This window comes from Oryzias latipes, chromosome 11 (genome assembly GCF_053564925.1).
Source record: "Oryzias latipes strain Hd-rR chromosome 11, Olatipes_Hd-rR_3.1".
NCBI classification, from domain to species: Eukaryota; Metazoa; Chordata; class Actinopteri; order Beloniformes; family Adrianichthyidae; genus Oryzias; species Oryzias latipes.
The window spans coordinates 1,010,612-1,030,482 of record NC_136247.1 but is presented as its reverse complement, the minus strand read 5'-3'; the positions used below and the strand labels follow the sequence as shown (position 1 = coordinate 1,030,482).

At 44.9% G+C, this 19,871-nt stretch overlaps 2 protein-coding genes across 2 annotated transcripts in view; both read right to left on the bottom strand.

Annotated features, from left to right (window-relative positions):
- Positions 1-12,320, bottom strand: part of irx4b (iroquois homeobox 4b) — a 35,907-nt gene extending 23,587 nt beyond the window's left edge. Inside the window, exon 1 of the mRNA XM_078954524.1 lies at positions 12,023-12,320. Within this exon, the coding sequence (XP_078810650.1) occupies positions 12,023-12,172 (150 nt within the window). The 5' untranslated portion in view covers positions 12,173-12,320. The remainder of the gene's footprint in view (positions 1-12,022) is intronic.
- Positions 12,321-12,555: 235 nt separating this feature from the next.
- irx1b (iroquois homeobox 1b) lies at positions 12,556-15,683 on the bottom strand. The gene is made up of 5 exons (XM_023960290.2): positions 15,219-15,683; positions 14,536-14,772; positions 13,589-14,363; positions 13,407-13,467; positions 12,556-12,868 (listed from the first exon to the last, which is right to left on the bottom strand). The coding sequence occupies exons 1-5, from the start codon at positions 15,450-15,452 to the stop codon at positions 12,820-12,822; spliced, it is 1,356 nt and encodes a 451-aa protein (XP_023816058.1). The 5' UTR covers positions 15,453-15,683; the 3' UTR covers positions 12,556-12,819.
- Between the last annotated feature and the right edge of the window lie 4,188 nt (positions 15,684-19,871).

The window sequence follows — 19,871 nt, the reverse complement described above, 5'->3', positions numbered from 1 at the left end:
ATACAGGGTCTCTCTCTGGTATCATTCACGGTGCTGGGTCAAATGGGTGGGCCGGCCGGGTACGGCCCTTGGGCCGCAGTTTGGGGACCCCTGCTCTAGTTGCTGGGAGCAACGATGGAAAAATTGGGTTGCCCAGAAAAGGGGCCCTACCTGCTTCTCGGGGATACGGTCTATCCTGGGCAGCTCGCTGGACTCTGTGGAGGAGATGGGTGAGGGTAGGATGTTGACCAAACTTAGATTCATCACGGACAGCAGTTATCCCCCACTGCAGCTGACTGCAAAGGGACTGAGACGTTCCTTTAGTAATGAACCCTGACACCCGGAGGGTAGGAATGAGCATTATTAGGTTGTTGATTTCCCCTGCCATCAAAATCCTCTCGCTGACATGTCATCAAAAGTATCCATCCATCCATCCATCCATTTAATGTAGCCACAAGGGGGGCAAAGTCAGGGTCTCAATGTGCCAGTCCCAAGCCCAGATAAATACAGAGGGAAGGGAATCCGACGTAAAATCTTTGCCACACCAAACATTTGAATCCGGCCTATGATATCCATACCGGGATCAGGAGGTCAGGATGACTGCAAAACTACAGTTAGTGTAATCAGGTAGACATGTAGGAGTTTACTTGATGTGTCATCGGGAAAGAAAGTTGATGAGGAGATAGGGTGTCCATTGTATGAGGAAGTCTGGAGTGACAGAAAAGTATGTTAGAGCAGTACAGGACATGGATTAGGGCCGTAAGACAGTGCTGAGGTGTGCTGTAGGGGTGACACAGGAGTTCAAGGTGGATGTGGGATTACATCAGGGACCAGATCTACCTAAGTCTGTTTGCAATGGTGATGGACAGGATGATAGATGAGGTTAGACAGGAATCACCATGGACTATGATGTTTGCAGATGATGTTGTGATTTGTAGTGAGAGCAGAGAACAGGTGGAGGAGAAGCTAGAGAGGTGGAGGTTTGCCCTGGAAAGAAGAGCAAGAGGGAGTACATGTGTGTGAATGAGAGAAACACAAGTGGAAGAGTGAGGTAACAGGGAGAAGAGATAAAGTAGGTGCAGGCTTTGAAGTATCTAGGGTCAACAGTCCAGAGTAATGAAAGGTGTAGAAAAGATATGATGAAGTGAAAGCAGGCAGGTTGGAATGGGTGGAGAAAAGTGTAGATGACTGTAGAAACTGTGATGAGAGCAGCCATGTTGTTCAGCAGTTTTATTTGCTTGAAAACAAACCAGCCCTGTACTCTTCTTGGAATGGGTCATTAAAGACTCCTTTGATGGGGGTGCTCAAATTAGCACATTTTGCATAGTTTTGATTTGATTTTGATTTGATTTGAAATGGTTTATTTCAAGCAATCACGGAATAAAGCACAAAACAATACAATAAGCATTCATACATTCATTCAAAGACGCATCAAACTTAGGATAATTAGTTGTTGAAAAGCTTGCTTCAAAGGGAGTAGACGGAAGTGAACTTGTAAAATCCCACCCTGTTCTACTGTAACCATTTAATTACATGATTTATCTTGATCTGATTTTCCAACAGTTTAGATTTTACATTTAGATTTAACAAATATTTGAAAGAAATTTTTGTTTTAACATTTACACTCCTCGTGATGTGTTGGAATTATGTCATTAACATGAGTGCTTTTCCTTTGGTCTACATATTAATGAAATACAGAAAGGTTTCCTTTGGTATTAGTAATAATGAATGAAAAGAAACTCCATTTTCATTAGTTTGACATTTCTTATCCCAAAAATTAGTAAAATTATAAAGATACCCATAAATAACAGAAACTGACTATGTCAATAGCAGGTATTTTCACCATTTGCCACCATAGCAGCTTGACAGTGACGTCTCATGGTCCTCGTGATGTTCTTTGGCAATGTGTTCCCCTTTGCCACATGCTGTTCTGCGAGGTCACTTGGGAGTGGAGTATGATCATCCAGTCTCTGCCTCATCTGGTCTCAGACATGCTCTATGGCAGGGATCTGCAACCTGAGGCTCCGGAGCCACATGAGGCTCTTTAACCCCTACATTGTGGCACTCTGGTTAAGGTAAAATAAAACGGTTTTTATTATAAAAAGTAAATGTGAAGTAAAAAGTAAGTAAGTAGAAATAAATAAAAAATAAAGTAAACTAACTCAAAGTCTATTCAAATATCTGAAGCACAGTACATTTCACAAGTTGAGCTAAAACAGATTTTTTTTGTGCCATTTACCACAGAAACAACCAGAATTAAGTCGCACAGGATTATACATCAGATTTTCTATTTTTGAGCAAATTCAGGGATTTTAAGTTGGTCTTATGGGTCAAAAAGTACGGTGAATTAGCTCTGAATTAATTGTGGATAGTTAGATTTACAAATTCCTAGCTGAGATGCACCACAAAGGGTCTCATAAAACGCATTGAGATTATCCTATGTCACGCAGGATGTGTCATTTTGAAAGGAAGTCATGTGGACCTCGGTCAAAAGTTATAAACGGTTTCATATTTTGGAAAAATAAATGCTATTTACTTTGTTTTCTTATTGCCCAAAACAACAGTGTATTCATTTTTTAGCACCATAGTAACAATAGCATAAATACAAATCAGTGTCTTGATTTTCTAAAGGGTGAAGTAAGACTTTATGGCTCCTGCTCGGTTGCGGTTGGTAAGAATTTAACCAAAATGGCTCTTTTAGTGTTGAAGGTTGCAGACCGCTGGGGTTCAGGTCAGGGGTCATTGCTGGCCAATCCACATTAGTCACTCCCACTTTCTGAAGTTCAGCTGTGGCAATTCTGGCACCAAGTGGTGAAGTGTTATCATCCATGAACAGAAAGCAGGTGTGTGCTGGTAGAATTGGGGGATGATGGTGGTTCTATGATGTCTCTGAGGAAAGGACCTGGACCTGCCCAGACTGTTGCATTTGGACAGGCATCAGCCAACCCTGGGGACCATGTTGACCTCGACTTTTCGCTTACCTCGCCTTCTCCAGCAAAACTGACGACCATTATTTCTGTGCAACATGACCCGACACACATCAGTGAACAGAACGGTAGACCATTGCTGCTTTGTCAAGGTCACATGGTCTTGTGTCCACTGCAAACATTCACGGCGGTGTCTTGGCGTCAGCGGAGTCACCTAAATTCAGGTCAAAGTGGAGGAGTTGGTTGCCAATAGTTTGTCTAGAAACCCCAGCTCCCTTGACATCTGGTAAATGGGGACTACAGCTGTGTGGCGTTTACCAAACCATGTCTGAGGTCCTTAGGTTCTGGTCATGGTTGTGGTCCGTCACTGGCGGGGCTCCACTCCTGGGTCTGTCACAAACTCTGCCAGTAGTTCTGTGTCTTCATTCAAGGCTGCTGATGACACTTTGAGACTCACGAACATCAGCTGTAACACCTGACTGCCTGCTACCCACCTGAAGGCCGTATGGCCAGGTGGCGCTGCTGGTCCGTTAAAAGACGTGACGTTTGTTCATGGCAGTTTGAATGATGAACTTGGAATGACTTACTGGCTAAATCCGCTTTTTATACCCACAGAATGTTGACATTGATGCCACACTGAAAAGGTTTTTTTTTTGTTTTGGCTCCAATAAGTAAGAAACACTGAACACAGTGACAGTATCATGAGGAAAACACTAAATAAGATTAGATTTCGATTAGATTTGCTTTACAGTGATCCCTTGCTATATCACGGTTTACTTTTCACGGTTTCGCTACTTCACGGATTTGGATTGTGCATTGTGTTCTGCATTCTGATTGGCTAAAAAGTCACTCAGCGAGTAGCTCAAGAATGGGACCCTTTGATGAGCCGTTCATTACAGTTCTCCAACATAATCGATGGTGGCATGTCCGTGTATAAGGATCTTTAGCAAAGAAGAAAAAAGAGCGACAACAACTGCCTATCACTATGTTCCTCTCCCGAACAAACACACCTGCAGCTGCACCGCGGGCTTCAGAAGGAAAAAACGCTGCAGAGGATGCAGCGGCTCAGTATGAAGAGCAGTGAAAAAGAAGACCGGAGTCACTATCTGTCCCACTGTACTTTTTTATTTTTTTCATAATCATTTTAAATTTTCCTCCGTTTAATCCACTCGGGTCGCGGTGGGCGGGGCTAATCTCCGCAATTTAAAGCCTTCTGTTCTTATCGATGATTGAAATTATTATTTGACAGCACACTACAGAAGTTATTTGTTGAAAAACGTTTCTAAAGTACTTTTATTTGTTAAAAAAACAATTGATTTAGCCTGTTAAATGGTTTGTTCTTTCTTTTCAATGTATAATAGTGAATTTCATTGTATAATAATTGTAAAAAAATAAAGGTTTCTACTTCACGGGTTTTGCTTATCACGGGTTCTATTTGGAACGTAACCCCCGCGATAATCAAGGGATCACTGTATTGTCATTTTCCCTTGTACAATGAGATTAAACATCACCATTACAGTGCAAGAATAGCAAGGAACAACAAAAAACAATATCAAACAAACTGATCAGTATATACAAGTGTACAAATATAAACTGTAATGAAGAATGTCCGAAATTAGTGTGCAAAATTGCGTGAAAAATTGTTTGTAAACATGTCAGATGTGCAAGAGGTAGCAGGGAGGTAGAGTGTTGACACTGTGGACAGAGTAAGTAAACAGGAATATGGATTTTATCAGTGCATTTTGGAATTGAGGATGGTTATTGCCTTTGGAAAGAAGCTGTTCTTGAGTCTGTCCGTTTTGCTTCTGATGCCTCAGTAGCGCCTCCCAGAGGGCAGCAGGTTGAACAGGTCTGAGCCTGGGTGTGAACTGTCCTTGATGATGTTCTGAGCCCTAGCGATGCAGCGCGCAGAGTATATGTCCGTCAGGGTGGGGAGCGGGCACCCAATGATTTTCTGAGCCGTTTCCACGAATCTCTGCAGTCTCTCCTTATCCGCGACCGTGCAGCTGCTGAACCAAGCTGTTATGCAGTCTGTGAGCAGGCTCTGGATGGATGACTGGTAGAAGGTCAGCAGCAGGTTGGTGCTGATGTTGTTCTTCCTGAGGACCTTCAGGAAGTGCAGACGCTGCTGAGCCTTCTCGATGATGGCAGTGGTGTTGGCTGTCCAGAAGAGGTTGGCAGAGGTGATGATACCGAGGAACCTGAAGGTGTGGACCCTCTCCACGTGCTCCCCATTAATAAGGAGGGGGGTTGGGTCCGCGCCATGCTTCCTGAAATTGACGCTGATCTCCCTGGTTTTGCTGGAGTTCAGGGTGAAGTTGTTCTCTGAGGACCAGGTTTTTAGCTTCAGGACCGCCTCTGTAGTTAGATTTATCCCCCCTCGGGATGAGTCCGACCACTGTGGTGTTGTCAGCAAATTTGACGATGCTGTTGTTGTTGTGGGCTGGACTGCAGTCATGCGTGTAGAGGCAGTACAGCAGGGGGCTTAGCACACAGCCCTGTGGGGCGCCGATGCTCAGTGTGCAGGTGGAGGAGAGTTGGGGGCCAAGTCTTACAGTCTGTGATCGGAGTGAGGAAGTTGTTGGTCCAATTGCATGTGGGGGGGGCAAGAGTGAGCAATTTATCGCATAGTCTGTCCGGGATTATTGTGTTGAAAGCGGAACTGTAATCTGAAAACTGTAAAATAAAGTTTGTCTGTCACCCCGTCACATCGAGCTGATCACTCCCCCATCCCAAAAATCTATGAAGTGGGACAAACATTGGATAGTGAAAAATCTACATTTATAGCATTTAAATTTAACATTTATATTAAAAATGTATGTTTATTTTATATTTGGTATTTAAGTCAATGGCACATACTGAACTTTTGTTGGTAGTAAATTCTGATAAAAAGGGGAAGGAAATGGCTGAATGTGAAACCTTTCTGCTAACTTTTATTTATTTATTTATTTTCATCAGCTGGAACACTTCTGTGGAACATCTTCTTCCTTTTTCCTGCATTAGTTGATCTATTTGGACTCAAAGAACCTAGATCATGAAAGACTGGATTATCAGTTTCTCCAAAGGACGGTAGTTATCCTGCTTTCTGTGCTTCCATGACTTCATTCATGTATTACCTTTGCGACATAAATCGAAACTGCTGAGACTCCAAGAATAAAAAAAAAGGCAGGAAATTTCTGTGTTTCAAAATTTGAGGCCACCCAGGAAACCATTGACAATGCAATTAGACTGAAAAACAACATTTTCTATAATGGACACGTTATTGTCTTAGTTCGTCTTAAATGAGCTTTTAAGACTCAGTATTTTCCTGATTTTATTACCAAAGGATGGTCCAATGTTAAACATGTGACCTATAGCAGGCTTTTTTGAGCTTTTTCTGAGTTTTACAAACACAAAACAGATCCAGACATTATTGCTCATAGTGTAATTTTCTGTGGTTTTTCTTTAAAACATCATTGTTTCTATTATGGACTGTGAACAAAGACGCAGTGAGTCCTGAGGCCACTCTGTACTTTCACAGCAGTGCTCTGTATTAAGTTGCTGTGCTACTCCAAACCAGCGAATAAAGATGGTTTCAAAACGGCTGAAAGAATCCATCCATGCGAACAACCAAACACTAACCCTGCCTCTATCCTAAGCGTCTTCCCTCAGATTATCCCCATGAAAAGGGTTACAATAGAAAATACCGCCCCCCATGACATTAGTTGTGTGTATTTTTCCTGTATATTAAATTTGTTGTCTTGAAAAGGAAGTGACAATGTTTGCTGTTTGTCTGTGAGATACTTGCAGCTGCAACCCCACAATAAAAGCAGCCTAAGCAGCAACACTGGGTAAACTCTACATTGTGAAGCTTGTTGAATTACCCATGAGTTTTCATACTTAATCCCACTAATCCCTATGGAGGAACGGTGAATGGCGTAAATTCCCTATGATATCCGTCTAAGATAAACATTTACTCACTTATGTATACACTAAGTACAGAAAATTATTCTTTTGATAACATTACAACAGATTTAACCCTGTGTCCTACTTATTCTGCTGTGACATGCATACGTCTCCTGTCACTGGGGGGTACATTTCCATTTGAAAATAAAGATCTGCACAATCATTTTTAGGACATTTCTCGATTTCTTCCGCTTGTAGAGTCCAGACAAAACACTAATTTAAACTTTGACCATGTTTTCTCTGAACCATTTGTATCTCAGCTAGGAAAAGATATTCCTTTGCTTTACTATCTGTTCCAACAAAGGCTACGTTCACACTGCAGGCTGAAACGACCCAATTCTGATTTTTTGCCCCGATGTGACCCGTCTTTTCATGACAGTCTGAACGATACAGATCCCATCTTTTCAAATGCGACCCAGGCCACTTGGGTATGTGGTCCTGAATCCAATACGCATCCGATCTTTTGAAATGCGACCTCCGTCTGAACGGCCCGGCCACATGAATCCGACCCGTACGTCATCGATACGCTACAAACGTCATCATTCTGTGTTGAAGTAGGCGGGAACGAGAACACAAACATCAACCATGGTGGACGATGCTGCTGAGACCAGTCAGTGGAAGGGAAGCGAGGTCACAGATTTGATTACTATTTGGGGTGACAGCTCTATTCAGGCCAAACTCCAGGACTCTTATCGCAACCGGGCGGTTTTTGGAAAAATGTCCAGCTAAATGGCCGAGCGTGGTGTTGAACATTTACTGCGATGACTTTTCCTTTCCAACCGTGGTAAGAAGCGCGGTGGAGATCTTCTCCAGGGCAGAAGGCGGATCCTCCTCCAGGGTTCACTTCTCTGTTCTGACCCTCAGATTCTCCAGAGCGAGTTAATAAAGAATCAATAGCATTTATTCTGGGGGAAACCTTCTTTTATTATCATTCTCCTTACTCCTTAACACACAACATGAATGCGCTGCCCATTGTTAACATCCATTGTTAACGTTAGCTACTTCTGCAAACTAGTGACGTTGTTCACCGTTGAGTACACTTCTGCGCATGCGGGTCACTTCTGGGTCATTTCACGTTCACACAGGTGATCACAAAAGTTTGCATTTAATTGGAAATGTGAAAGACCTTGCATTAAATAAATAAATAAATAAAAATTTAAAAATCGACCTTTTTCAAAAAATCGGAATTAAGCATTAAGCCCTGCAGTATGAACGTAGCCAAAGTTCCCAATCACACAGGAAAAGATCAGAACTAATTCTGTAATCCTTACCAACACAACCTTCTGCCTAACCCGAAACAAGTTTTATTGTAATATTATCCCCAGAACCAATATGTAAATCATTAAATTGACTTTAAGTGCAAGGATTGAGAAAAAGATCTACAACTTTAAATTGGGGTTGGTCCTCACAAAAATACCCAGTTTCAAAGTCTCGGGCCTAAGCAGGACTCTAAAAGTTCTGTGTTGCATCAGGCTCAGTCTTTTTTTGGGAAACGTTCTTCTAGATATCAAAGCAAAGAGAGGAGTTTCAGGGACTCAAATGAGCACTGCATTATTTGTGGAAAAAACATAAAAAATGTTAAAATATTTTCTGATTCACAAAGACGTTCGGTGTCTTCCTCTGAAACCCTTGGGATGCCATGTGGCAATCAAAAATTGTGCCTCCCTGACCCTCCTTCCTTCGCCCTTCCTTTCCTTGCATAGTTCTCTCACCCTGTTTCTTTTCCATTGACTGCTTTCTCTCCTTGGTGTGCCCCTGTGCCCCCCTGTCCATGTCCCCCTCTGTCCGGCTGGACCTCTCGGCGGGGCTATAGAGTCTGAACTTGTCTACATTTACCCCCTGAGTTGGATGCCCAATAGGCCAGTTGAGAAGAAGGCCCTTCCTTTAATGTTCAACCATTCTTTCCAAGTCAGCTCATGCTCTCTGTTTTCATGACCTATGACCCCAGGCCATGGCAACATTGGCAGGAATGTCATGAGTGATTGGCAGGATAAAGAGTGCAGCTTCTATCCCCAGCACAAGCGGATTTGAGACACTTTGAGGGGGGAACAATGGCGGATTTGGGCTTGATTGGATCAATAATGAGCTGATGACTGTCAAAAGAGCACGTCGCCTTTACATAAGCCTGATTATCCCTACATGGTGGAGAAGCAGAGAAAGTAAAAGGGCTAGTAAAGGGAGAAGAAAGAAAGGGGGGCTGCATACATTTCACCCCCATGTGGAGAACCTGGAAAGAGGAAAAATCCTCACAAGAGGGAAGGATACATGTTTGTTCCTCTCATCCACTGGGGCCTTAAACAAATCTATTCAGGCTGTTGGGAACCCTCAGGCATGAGGGAATAAAGATAGGTGGAGGGATTAGGAGCATGACACATGGAGTCCCATCAAGATGATGGAGAAGCAGAGACGACCAGTATCTATGGAGAGTTGGATGCTGACAGAAAAGAACAGTGGGACCGAACCAAAACCCTCTCATAATCCAGCTCTTTAGAGGGGATTAGAACCCATTAAATAACCCGTGTTGGAGTCCAGTGAAGTTGTACAGACTGTTACTGAGGAGTGTTTTAGGGGCTCGTGCACCTCAAAGAAGCCACAATGAGGATGTATAAATGATGCAAGGTCTCCAGCAGAAGACTCTGTCTGCTTCTCCAATCAGAGACTACATCCCAAACTTCAAACCAAAGTGATCAGGAGATTTCCAGCAATGTGTTGTTCACAACGACAAAAAGGGAGGGGTGCATCATTGATCTCCTGATGATGAAAACTCAACAATCACCATAATTTAATATCAACACCAGGAGTGAAGATGCCCTCCTGTCTCCAGTGTTGCGGCATTCACGAGTTTTCTGTCTTGACCTGAATGTGATGATTTTCTGATTGATGATCAGCTTTGAGCAAGCTGGCAACCAGTCTAATCCACAACGTGGTGATTGCTGTGGCTGTGTGTGTGTGATACCTCCTAATATGAGTTCAGGAGTTTGCATTAGATATAATGCCCAAGCAGACAAAGCAAGGATTGATCTAGGAGGAAGATGGTCTTAAAGGATGCAATTTGATTCCTTAGCAGGCAGCGAGTGACCACCTTACAGCTGCTGTACACTAGGAGTTGGAGTCACTGCGCTCTGAGGGGTCAGTTAGCAAAGAGTGCTACAGAGGTCAATGCAGACCCCAGATGTTTACTACAAGCAGAAAAGCATGAAGCGTTTTGGGGAATTCTATCCTCCAAAACTGTGTTTTTCTAGTGGTTGGTGAGCATCTGATGTCTGAGGGATGAAGAGGGTTTTTGCTCCATTTTTCTACTTCATTTAATGTTACTTTAAATACCTGAAACATGCAGAGGGCGGAGCTTCATTCCTCAACAAACCCGTCTGGTGCTCACACCTGTGAAAACAATACAGATTGCCTTTGCAGTCTGGACATATAGGCTATGTGAAGCTGACTCCAGTCTTCCCCTCCCATCCTTCCACTGCTACGTATAGAAGGAGCTCAACCGAAATAACAAAAGCTCCAAAATACCAGAAAAACCCTGCTTCTCTGCAGACAGTCTGGCTCGTTTCATTCCAACAACTACTGATTGTCTTCAGCTCAGAGCTCTTTGCTTCCCTCAACAACACTCATATACAGGTAGCGTGTCTGCATATGCGATCCAAACTGCAATGGTTTACAGGCTCTCTTTACCTGTAAAGCACCTTTCAAACTCTTTCAAATGTTTTTTTCAAGCTTTTCAGAAATCTGTGAACTTGGAATGTTCAAAGAGGGGGAGCTGACTTTAAAGCATCCGAAACATTTGGGGAACAGTCATCCTACACGCACCCAAACTAGAAAAGGAAGTTTGCAGCAGAACTTGGACTGGCCGGCTTTTCCCTCTCCTTTCAGAAGTAAACCCATTCTGGACATACTGTTCCCTGAAACCTTTTGAAGTTGTTTTCTGCTCCATCGTGCTCGGCTCACCAATGTCCAGCTTTGAGAGAAGAACATATTGTTTGAGTGCTTGAAAGCAGACCTGCAGGATGGGATGAGAGCCGAAGGTTTTTGAGCATTTGTGGGAGGAAGCGTGGCTGATATTCTGCTCAGCGCCGCTGATGGCAGTCCCCCAGAGCTGGCAGTGGAAGGGAAAATGGCCTGGAGTGTTTGGCCTCCTTCCATGTCGTTCTCACTTTAATGACAACTCTAACTGCTGCATCTCACTCCACTCAAAAGGCTCATCCTGTTCTTTGTTTTCTAACCAATGAGACACTTTTCTCTCTCTGCACACACAGCTTACACACATGGCAAAGCATTTCTCAGCAAAACAACAGTCAGCTGACTCTTATCTCACATTAAGGTCTGGCTCCTCCCAAAAGTGGCATCTGTGCCAGCTCTGCAGAAGCACCCAATCAACACTTTAGCCTTTGTTTGTCTAATTCAAGCTAAAGCAGAAGTGGAGAAAACAAATGAGTGTCTTGTAATTTACATTCCAGCAAGACAGGATAAATACAATCACTGTCACATACAAATAATCAGACTGATTTACTTTGAGAGAGACAAATGTCTGGAAATGTTATGCATGTAAATGCAAGTGTTTAAACCGATCTGTTGACATTTTGCTCCTTAAAGCTCTTAATTTATAATCTGTCTAATTCAGACGCATCCGTGTTTAAAGAGGTTCTGCCGAGCATTTTCAGTTTTCCTTATCCCACTATCAGGTGAAGGGAAGAAGCTGGCAGCACTTCACCAGGAAGCCTTCAGAGATCTGTTTTTATATGGGAATGAATCCAGCTGAAGGGAAAAGCTGATGATCCCAAAACTCTTCCACAAAGTGAAGCTCTGTTCAAAAACCTACAGAGAATTTACAGTCCACGTTTCAAACATTTGAGAATTTTTAGTCACAAATTGGAGCAAAACCAGTTCTTTTAAAAATCACTTCTCTTCTTTTTAATAAGTCATCAGCTGAAGAGCCTCCGCAGTAAACAACTGTTTCACTTTTTCAATTTAGCTCACCGAGCAACAGACCTCAGAGCTCAAACAGAAAACTGAGCTTTTCTTCCTTTTCCAGTTTAAAGCCTCTTTAGATCCTTTGGGTGAGGATGGTTGCGGGTTCCCCACCCCGCTCAGACCCCCTCCTCTCTGTCTACAGCCTTTGACTGCCACCCCCCTGCGCCGGCCCCACACTGGCCGATGGCCTTTCCTACCCGTCTGATCCATATTGCAGAGGTGGCACCGAGGGGCAGTAATCCAACATGAAAGCCGGGCCCGAGAGCGCAGGAGCGGAAACGCTTCCACTTCTGCTGCGCAGCGTCAGAAACGCCGTGGATTGAAAGTTTCCTTTGAAAACGGTTCATGCTGGAGAACGGGGCCGCGAGCGCAGGCCGCCCCACCAAACACGCCACCCGGGATTCTGTCAGCTAAACGTGTCGTGGAAAAAACGGTTGCTCACTAGTGGACGTGAACGCAGCACGCAGACTGAACGGAGCTGTCGGTTCCGCAAGCCTCCTGTCCGTTTCCGCTCCTTTCGATGCGCCCTGGACACGCTCGAACCGGGGAACTCAGTCGTTTCTACAGACATTTGCTCGGGAGCTCTAATAAAAAATGAAAACCTGTAAAATTGGCTTAAGAACAATAAAACAAGCGCGCTGTTCGAAGGCAAAGCTCGGGTTTGTTGGCTGACAGAATAAATTCCAGAAATGAACTAACATGTAACCAGTTAAATCCAATAAATGCCACATTTACAATTATAAAGGACTATATTGACATTTATTTATTTTCCAAAAAATAGATTTCTTAAAGACAAATTCATAGCCTGTATTTACAATTTCAGAGAGTTCACAAGAAATGAGCAAAAGATCAAAACAGAAAACATGAAGGAGAGATGTGAGCAAAGCTGGGTCCTCATCTAAACGGTGATACAAACGACAGAAAAATATCCGCCATGGAACGTTCTCCTCTGAATAAAACCTTTTTCCAATGTTTTAGGATGTGTTGGATCTCCTCATAACGTTGTTGCGAGGACTCGCTGTGATGCGGCTCCGTGATGAGACCTGAGGAGAAAAAAATAGTAAGGTTGGATTTTTAAATCCATTTACTTTAGATGATGTCAAAAATCGCAATTCTTTGCCTCCAGCAAATATTCTTTTTCTGAAAATGATGTAATTAAAAACTACTTTAGCCTAATTGTTTGTTTGTATTTACGCTTCACTTCAATTCCCAGGATGCCGCTGAGGCTCCACTGACTGTGAGGGCATGAATAAATAACGAGGGTATTTAAATGGTAAAGGTAATGAGGAGTGCGCACGTGCGTGTGTGTGAGGAGCAGTCAGGTGTGACACAGCTCAGCCGTTTTCAGGTTTTTAGTGTCTTCCTCTGATTCCAAAAGTGCGTGTATGGCAACTAAAGGTCTGAGCTTCACGTCTTTATTCTGCTCAGCTCGTAGAAGAATATTTGGTCTGAAACGGATTAATACAAAATAAAATTCATTAAAAAAACGGCATTAATTTTATTCTATAACCGTGGTAAATCTTTATTCACATTTAAGAAAAACGAATGGAATTCACTAAAGAGGTATTGGCTCGATATTACCTGTCAGTGATCAGCTGAAATGGAGACTTCAGGGGGTCAGGCCCGTGGTCGCTCTCCTCATCTGAAAATGTTGCATGAGAATTTACCAAACTTCGGTTGTTGTTTTTTTCGGTTCACAAATTGTTTGTTTGTCGTTGAAAATCGAAAGTTTATTGTAGAAGAAAAGGAAATGAAGAATATACCGTCTCTTTTTGGACTGAAGCTTCCTGTCGACTCTGCGTCGCTTTCGTCCTCCGTCCCAGAGTTTCCCGCAGCGGCCGCTGCAGGCCGTGCGTCATGACGCGCGGCCGGCACCGCGCCTTGGAGAGACAGGTGGGCGCCAGGCGCCCCTCCCAGGAGGGATCTCATGTTCAAAATCGAGTTGGCATTCAGCAAAGCCGTGTTGGCCCAGTTGTGTAGCTTGCCAATCTGACACGTATATATTCCATGAGCCGGCAATAAGGCAGGGTGGGCGGGGGAGGCCAAAGCCGCGTGATGCGCCAAGGCCGCTGAGGAGGACTTGTGCAAGCTGTCGGGGGTCGTAGCGGTCTCAGCCAAAGACCAGATTTTAGGTTTGTTTTGGGGGGGCCTCTGACACTCCTGTGCGCTGGGGGAATGGTCCGCTGCAAGTTTGACTGCGGGCGGGAGAGGCTGCGCCGCGTGCACTCCCCTCTGGCCCTCTGCAGAAAGCGTCCTGATGCTCTCCGAGGCCCGCCCTCCCACCGGCAGGCCGGCCTCCGCCGTTCCCCTGTCGGAGCTCTGCTCCTCCGCTCGCTGCTCCTCTGGTCGCTCTATATCGACAGTTTCCAGGTCGATCTCCTCTTCGTCTTCTCCGTCGCTGCCGTTTTTGCCGTGCTCGTGCTCGTCCTCGTTGTCGCTGCTGAAGATGCGGCCGTCCCGGTCCTCGGCGCTGCGGCCCCAAGTCACTTTGTTCTCCTTCTTCAGGCGCCTGCGGGCGTTTGCAAACCACGTGGAGACCTGAGGAAAAATGTGAGCGCGTGATTGAAAATGACAGAAAATGGTTTAACAGCAACTGATGGTAAAAACTAACATCTGAAGAGTCACGTCAACAATGTCACCTCTACGTGTAAAAACACAACTGCCGTTAAAAAGGTGGATAAAAAACCTGACATCTCCGAAGAATTCCTACCTGCGTGAGCGTCATCCTCGTGATGATCGCCAGCATGATCTTCTCCCCTTTGGTGGGGTAGGGGTTCTTCTGGTGCTCCTGCAGCCAGGCCTTCAGGGTGCTGGTGGTCTCCCTGGTGGCCGTTTTGGCTCTGGAGGGGTCTCCGTACGGATACTGGCCGTACGGGTAGAAGCTCTGCGCGGCGTGGACCGGCAGGGTCGCGTGGGAGCCCGTGTCCTTCAGCTCGTACTGAGAGCCCTGCTGTGGAGAAGGAAGGAAAATGTTCAGCAAGTTTTTCCAAAAGAGATCAAGAAAGAAAAAAGGGGTCAGGTTCAAAATAAAAACATTGTTTTACGTTAAACGTTTTACGCTCATTTAAATTTATGATTTGGCCAAATTTCATATTTTTCATTGGATGAATTTTTAATTCTTTACATATTTAAGCCAACTTTGCTTCTAAATTGGTAACTTGGATTTTCTATGCAAATTGATAAATTCTCTGTTTACTGTTGAAAAATAACAAAGAAAATATTTAAATACTAAGATAAACTTTTTGGGGGGGAAATTCTTTGGGGGGGGGGTTAATATCTAATATATATTAGTGTTATTCATAAATTGATAATCATTTTCAAAAGCCATCACTTTGGCAAAGGCTGCATTACGTCCCTCTCTCACCGCGTCCCCCAACGAGCACCCGCTCTTACCATCTGGGACAAGAGCGCGAGGTCTGCGGCTCCGCTGTACGGCAGGAAGGCACTGTAACTCTGAGCCCACGGGCTCCCGTACACCCCCAGCATGGAGCTCACGGCCGCCGCCGCTGCGGGGGAGCCCACGCCTCCCTCCGTGGCTGCCTCGCGGGCTGAAGCCGGCCGCTCGCTCCCGTACATTTCATGAGAGGCGCTGAGGAACGGGGGGTAGCCCAGCTGAGGGAAGGACATGTCCGGAGGAGGCGCGCAGTAGATCTCCCCTGAAGTCAACAGCAAGGAGTTGAGGGAGGGGGTGTTGGGGTGGGGGGGCAGTGGGAATCCTCTGAAGGAACGGATAGGGGGGTAAAAGTTGAAGATTTGCCCTTCTTTTTCAGAAAGCTTCTCCTCTCTGTCGCGTCTCAGCCGCAGTTTGGCACCTCCGCTGCGGAGTGATACGAGCGCGCGGCCGCGGGAGCTCCTGCATGTGGAGCTGATGGGCTGATTGGCAGCCTACTTAAGCGCCAAGCTCCTCCTATGCCCGGGGCAGGCGATTAGTGCATTGGTTCGCGCGGGTCTCCTGTGCTGCGGGGGTCTGCGGAGCAACAGGTCATGTGATCTGGTATTTGGCAAACACACCAGGAAGATGACACCCCTGTTTTTGATGACATGGAGCGTTTGGGTGTTTCGGGGTTATTCCCCCTCTGGTGGACGCGTTAGGAGGAGCCTCCTGTGTTGGGGGGGTCACAGTGACTGAGGAGCGTCAGGGATGCGGGGCGAAAACTGAGAATGAGTGGAAGATCCAGCATAAGACTGCTTCTCCCCCTTCACCCCTCCCGTCACGCACACGGTTGGGCAGTGCTAATGAGGTTGAGGACCCCCGCACCCTGCTCGGAGGAGGCCCCGTGGCCCTCCTGGGCCCCCTCGGAGGTTAGCTGTGTAATTACTGCATCCATACAAATACAGATTCATCATTTCACACTCTGAGCCCCTGATGATGAGCTTGGCTGAGCTGAAAGTGAGGAAGGGAGGTGCGTGTGCGCGCGCATGTGTGCGTGTGTGAGTCTTAGTGATTTAATTACAGTGCTTAAAGCCACTCTGGCTAAGTGATGCTCCTTTTCGTCTCTTTCTAGCACCAGGAGGGCTTTACTCCTGAACCTCAAAGCTGTTTTCCTAAACACACATTAGGACGCGCTCCCGCCGCCGCTGCGTGTGTGTGCGTCACGCGCGGAGGAGAGCGGATGCTTCATCTCCATGGCATTTTAAATGGCATTCACGGAGGGCGGCTTCGTCCTCATTGCCAAGGTAAATGGAGCCAGGGGACTCTCCATTTCAGCTGGATGAAAGCGCAGCGTTGGAGCGCCCCTCTCTCTCTGTCTGCCTCGTTCCTCACTTAAAATGAAGGTTTCTCTCATGACAGGAGAAGGAAGCAGACACATCACCACCTAATAGGATAATATCCCCCCATTCAGCACTGCCCCCCGTCCCTCCTCCCTCCTTTCGGCCTTTGTAGCTGCTGATTTCCATAGTGTCTCTGTGGAGAGGCAGTTAATGAATTCCTCTGAGCTGGAGAACGGGGGAGGGGGGGGGGTGAATTTGGCGGTTTAGAGAGAAAGAGGCGGGAGGGAGGAGGAGGAGGGAAGCTTTGAGCTCTGCCATTCAACTTCACAGTCTCAGCCTGCTTGTGCATTCGCCGTGCGTGTGTGTTTGTGTGTGTGTTGCTTTTGACAGCAACCTGCTAAGACTACCAAATATTTAGACTGGCCTCACAGCTCTTTTTTCTGCCATGGTGGATTGAGGGATCTCAGGAGGCAGCTTGACTCCATTTGAATCCCATTCCCTGCTATTAGCTCAGCCCAGACAAAGGAATAACTTACTGCAGGAAATATTCAAATAAAGTCCCACAATCCACTCTCACCGCCGTTTCCTCCCCACTGGTTTTCAGAAAGGTGAGTGAAGAAAGCCCCAAATATCAAAGGGCCCTAAAAAAAATGTCTCTTTATGACATAAGAAAATAAACGGTAATAACCTGAACGATCTGCTTCCAATGTTGAGTCCAGCAGGCAGGAATCACAGGCAGAGCACTAAAGGACTCTCTGCTGGGCTGCTGAGTACACGGCATTACTTTCTGCTGTTTCCTCACAGTAATGCTCACGTTTTATAACCCCAACCATCTGATGATGGTTTCTGGGCCTCTGACACTTCTCTGTCTTCAATATAAGTGTGTTTGTGTTGGAAACCAAATAACTTTTTAAAGTTTTACCCAAAATGGTGGTGAGAATATTTAAAGGCCTGTATTGTGCAAAATCAAAATTTTCAGCTTTTAAGAGTATTGTAATGTTCATTGCCCTCTAAAAGAAACCCCAAAGCATTATTTTGATCCATTTCTGAGTATTCCTCTAAAAACCTGCTCTCTGAGCACCAGCCCCTCCCGACCCTCGAAAACGAGCTGACGTAGATAAGTGCGGAACTCTGTGCCGCCAGCCCCGCCCCCAGGCTAACACAAACACCCACGGAGCTGACGGTGATCGGCAAAACGCTTTCCTGCTATATGCACATCCATCTTTTCAAAAGTTTGGATGTTGTTTGTTTTCGTGGATGAGGCGTGCTGAGGCGACTCTAGGCTGATGACATGAAAAGGGCGGAACCCACAAAGAGAGAAAAGCGTGCCTTTAAATCACTCAGCTCATGCTAATAAAGTCATTCTTTATCAACTATTGTGGAGATTTTGATGACGTGTCTTTATTTAACATATAAGTGTATTTTTTGTGTCTGCCTGTGGTTAAGTTGGTGTCAGTATTTGACATAAACACAGCAGGTAAAGCAGGAAAACAGCTGCACTTCATCTTTTTGGAGTAATCCCAGTGATTATTGCTATGATTTAGTTTTTAATGTTTCATAAGACCTAAAAATGTTTTTTCCCAATAACAGGTTTTTAAAAAATCAAATCCCTCTGATTCGTTTCACAGAGAGACACACAGGACGTCACACACCAAGAAATTAATTTATTGATAAAAATGATGCAGGAGTCCGGCTCTAAAAAACTGACAAAAGAGCAAAGAAAACCAAATGATTTGATTTCTAAGTAATAATATTTCCTGGTCTTGTTTGTTTTGTTCTGCAGCAAGTTCATATTTTATGGAGAGACATTTTTGCCTGTTTTTATTGATGTTTATGTTCTAAAAGTTTAGGTTTAAAGGTTAAAGTTTAGCTTAATGTGTTCACTAAGTGTTTATCTTGTTTGGCCCACAGCCTAAAGTGTGTTTTGGATTCAGGCCGACTGACTTTGACCCCCCTGTAATACGAGTTTACAAAATTCATGCATTTTTGGTGTAAAATGGCCAAATTTCAATAGGGAACACAAAAGGATATGGTCAAATTGTGTGTGCGAGGGTGGGGGTGTTGGTTAGTGTAGAACCACAGCATACATGGATATTGTTTACTAGAAGGATTAATAATAGCATGGTATAGGCCCTTCAAAAGCTTTCAGTGACTATATTTATGTCTTTTCTAAACCCACCAGAGCAACAAGTTTTATTTAGAGAAACAGGTTTGCTCGGGTCATAATAGTACAGGTGTGGAAGACAGCAGCTCCCTGATGTCCTTATCACACTAGAGTCCAGTCTGTTTGGATGATGCTCACACAAGATTCAACTTTTTCTCTCACTAGATCTTTGCTGACCAGACATGACGCTGTGAAAACCAGATCGTCTAAACTTTAGTAACAGTTAACTCTATTAAAAAAAAAGCAAAAACCAAAGTGCAGCACTTCTTCATTCCCTTGGTTTGTTGAATGACTAAAAAGTCCAGGCAGGCTTGGGTGTCATATTCCTGGGCAGGTGGAGGGCTGGCAAGCAGCAGGCAATGAGGAAAATCTTATCCTCACCCATCTGACAGCAGAGATAAGCAGTGATAGGTTCAGCCCTGACCTGATGTTAAAACAGATGCATCCTTCTGAAGCATGACGGATGAGCCGCCAGCCTGTGGTGATGCGTTCAGCTGTTGGGTCAGAGTTCCTGTGTTTTCCGTACAGCTGCATCCACATATCATTTCTTAATGGTTCCTATCAGCTATTATATCAACGGCAGTTTGAGCCGACAGTCATCAGTTCAATATTTACCCCATAAGTCTCCATTAGCCGTTATTGGGCGAGTCTGTCTGTTTGTTAGCAGCTCCTCTGAGGTCCATGGGGCTCATTTCAAATTGATGTGACTGATACTGAATGATTTGTGGCTGTCTGGTCTTGTGAAATTCACCTGTTTTTCTATATGTTGACTGCAGGTGAGGGCTGCGGCTTAAAAGCTTTCCATCATTGGCTGAAGATGGAAGAAAAAGACAATGTTGAACAAAATTCCTGCGGAGAAAAGGCCCATTTTCTCCTCCTGCTCATTACAGAAAGACTTGGTGGGGGGGCTTTTCTACTGGCCATGGATCTGATTGTTTTCTAAACAGATTATTAACTCTTTTGTTACAGTCGGGGTCACTTTAATGCTTCTCAGGCTCCATTAGCATTGCTTCAAAGAACACACACACGCAGACTGCTATAGGATTAGAAGTTTTTGGTCTTTGTTGTTGGGAGTGGAATGATACAGTTGTAATGCTGTGAAAGACAATACTTGAATTGAAAGGGGGTTTGGGGGTGGGGGGTTGCAGGCTCTGCTGAGCATGTGTGTG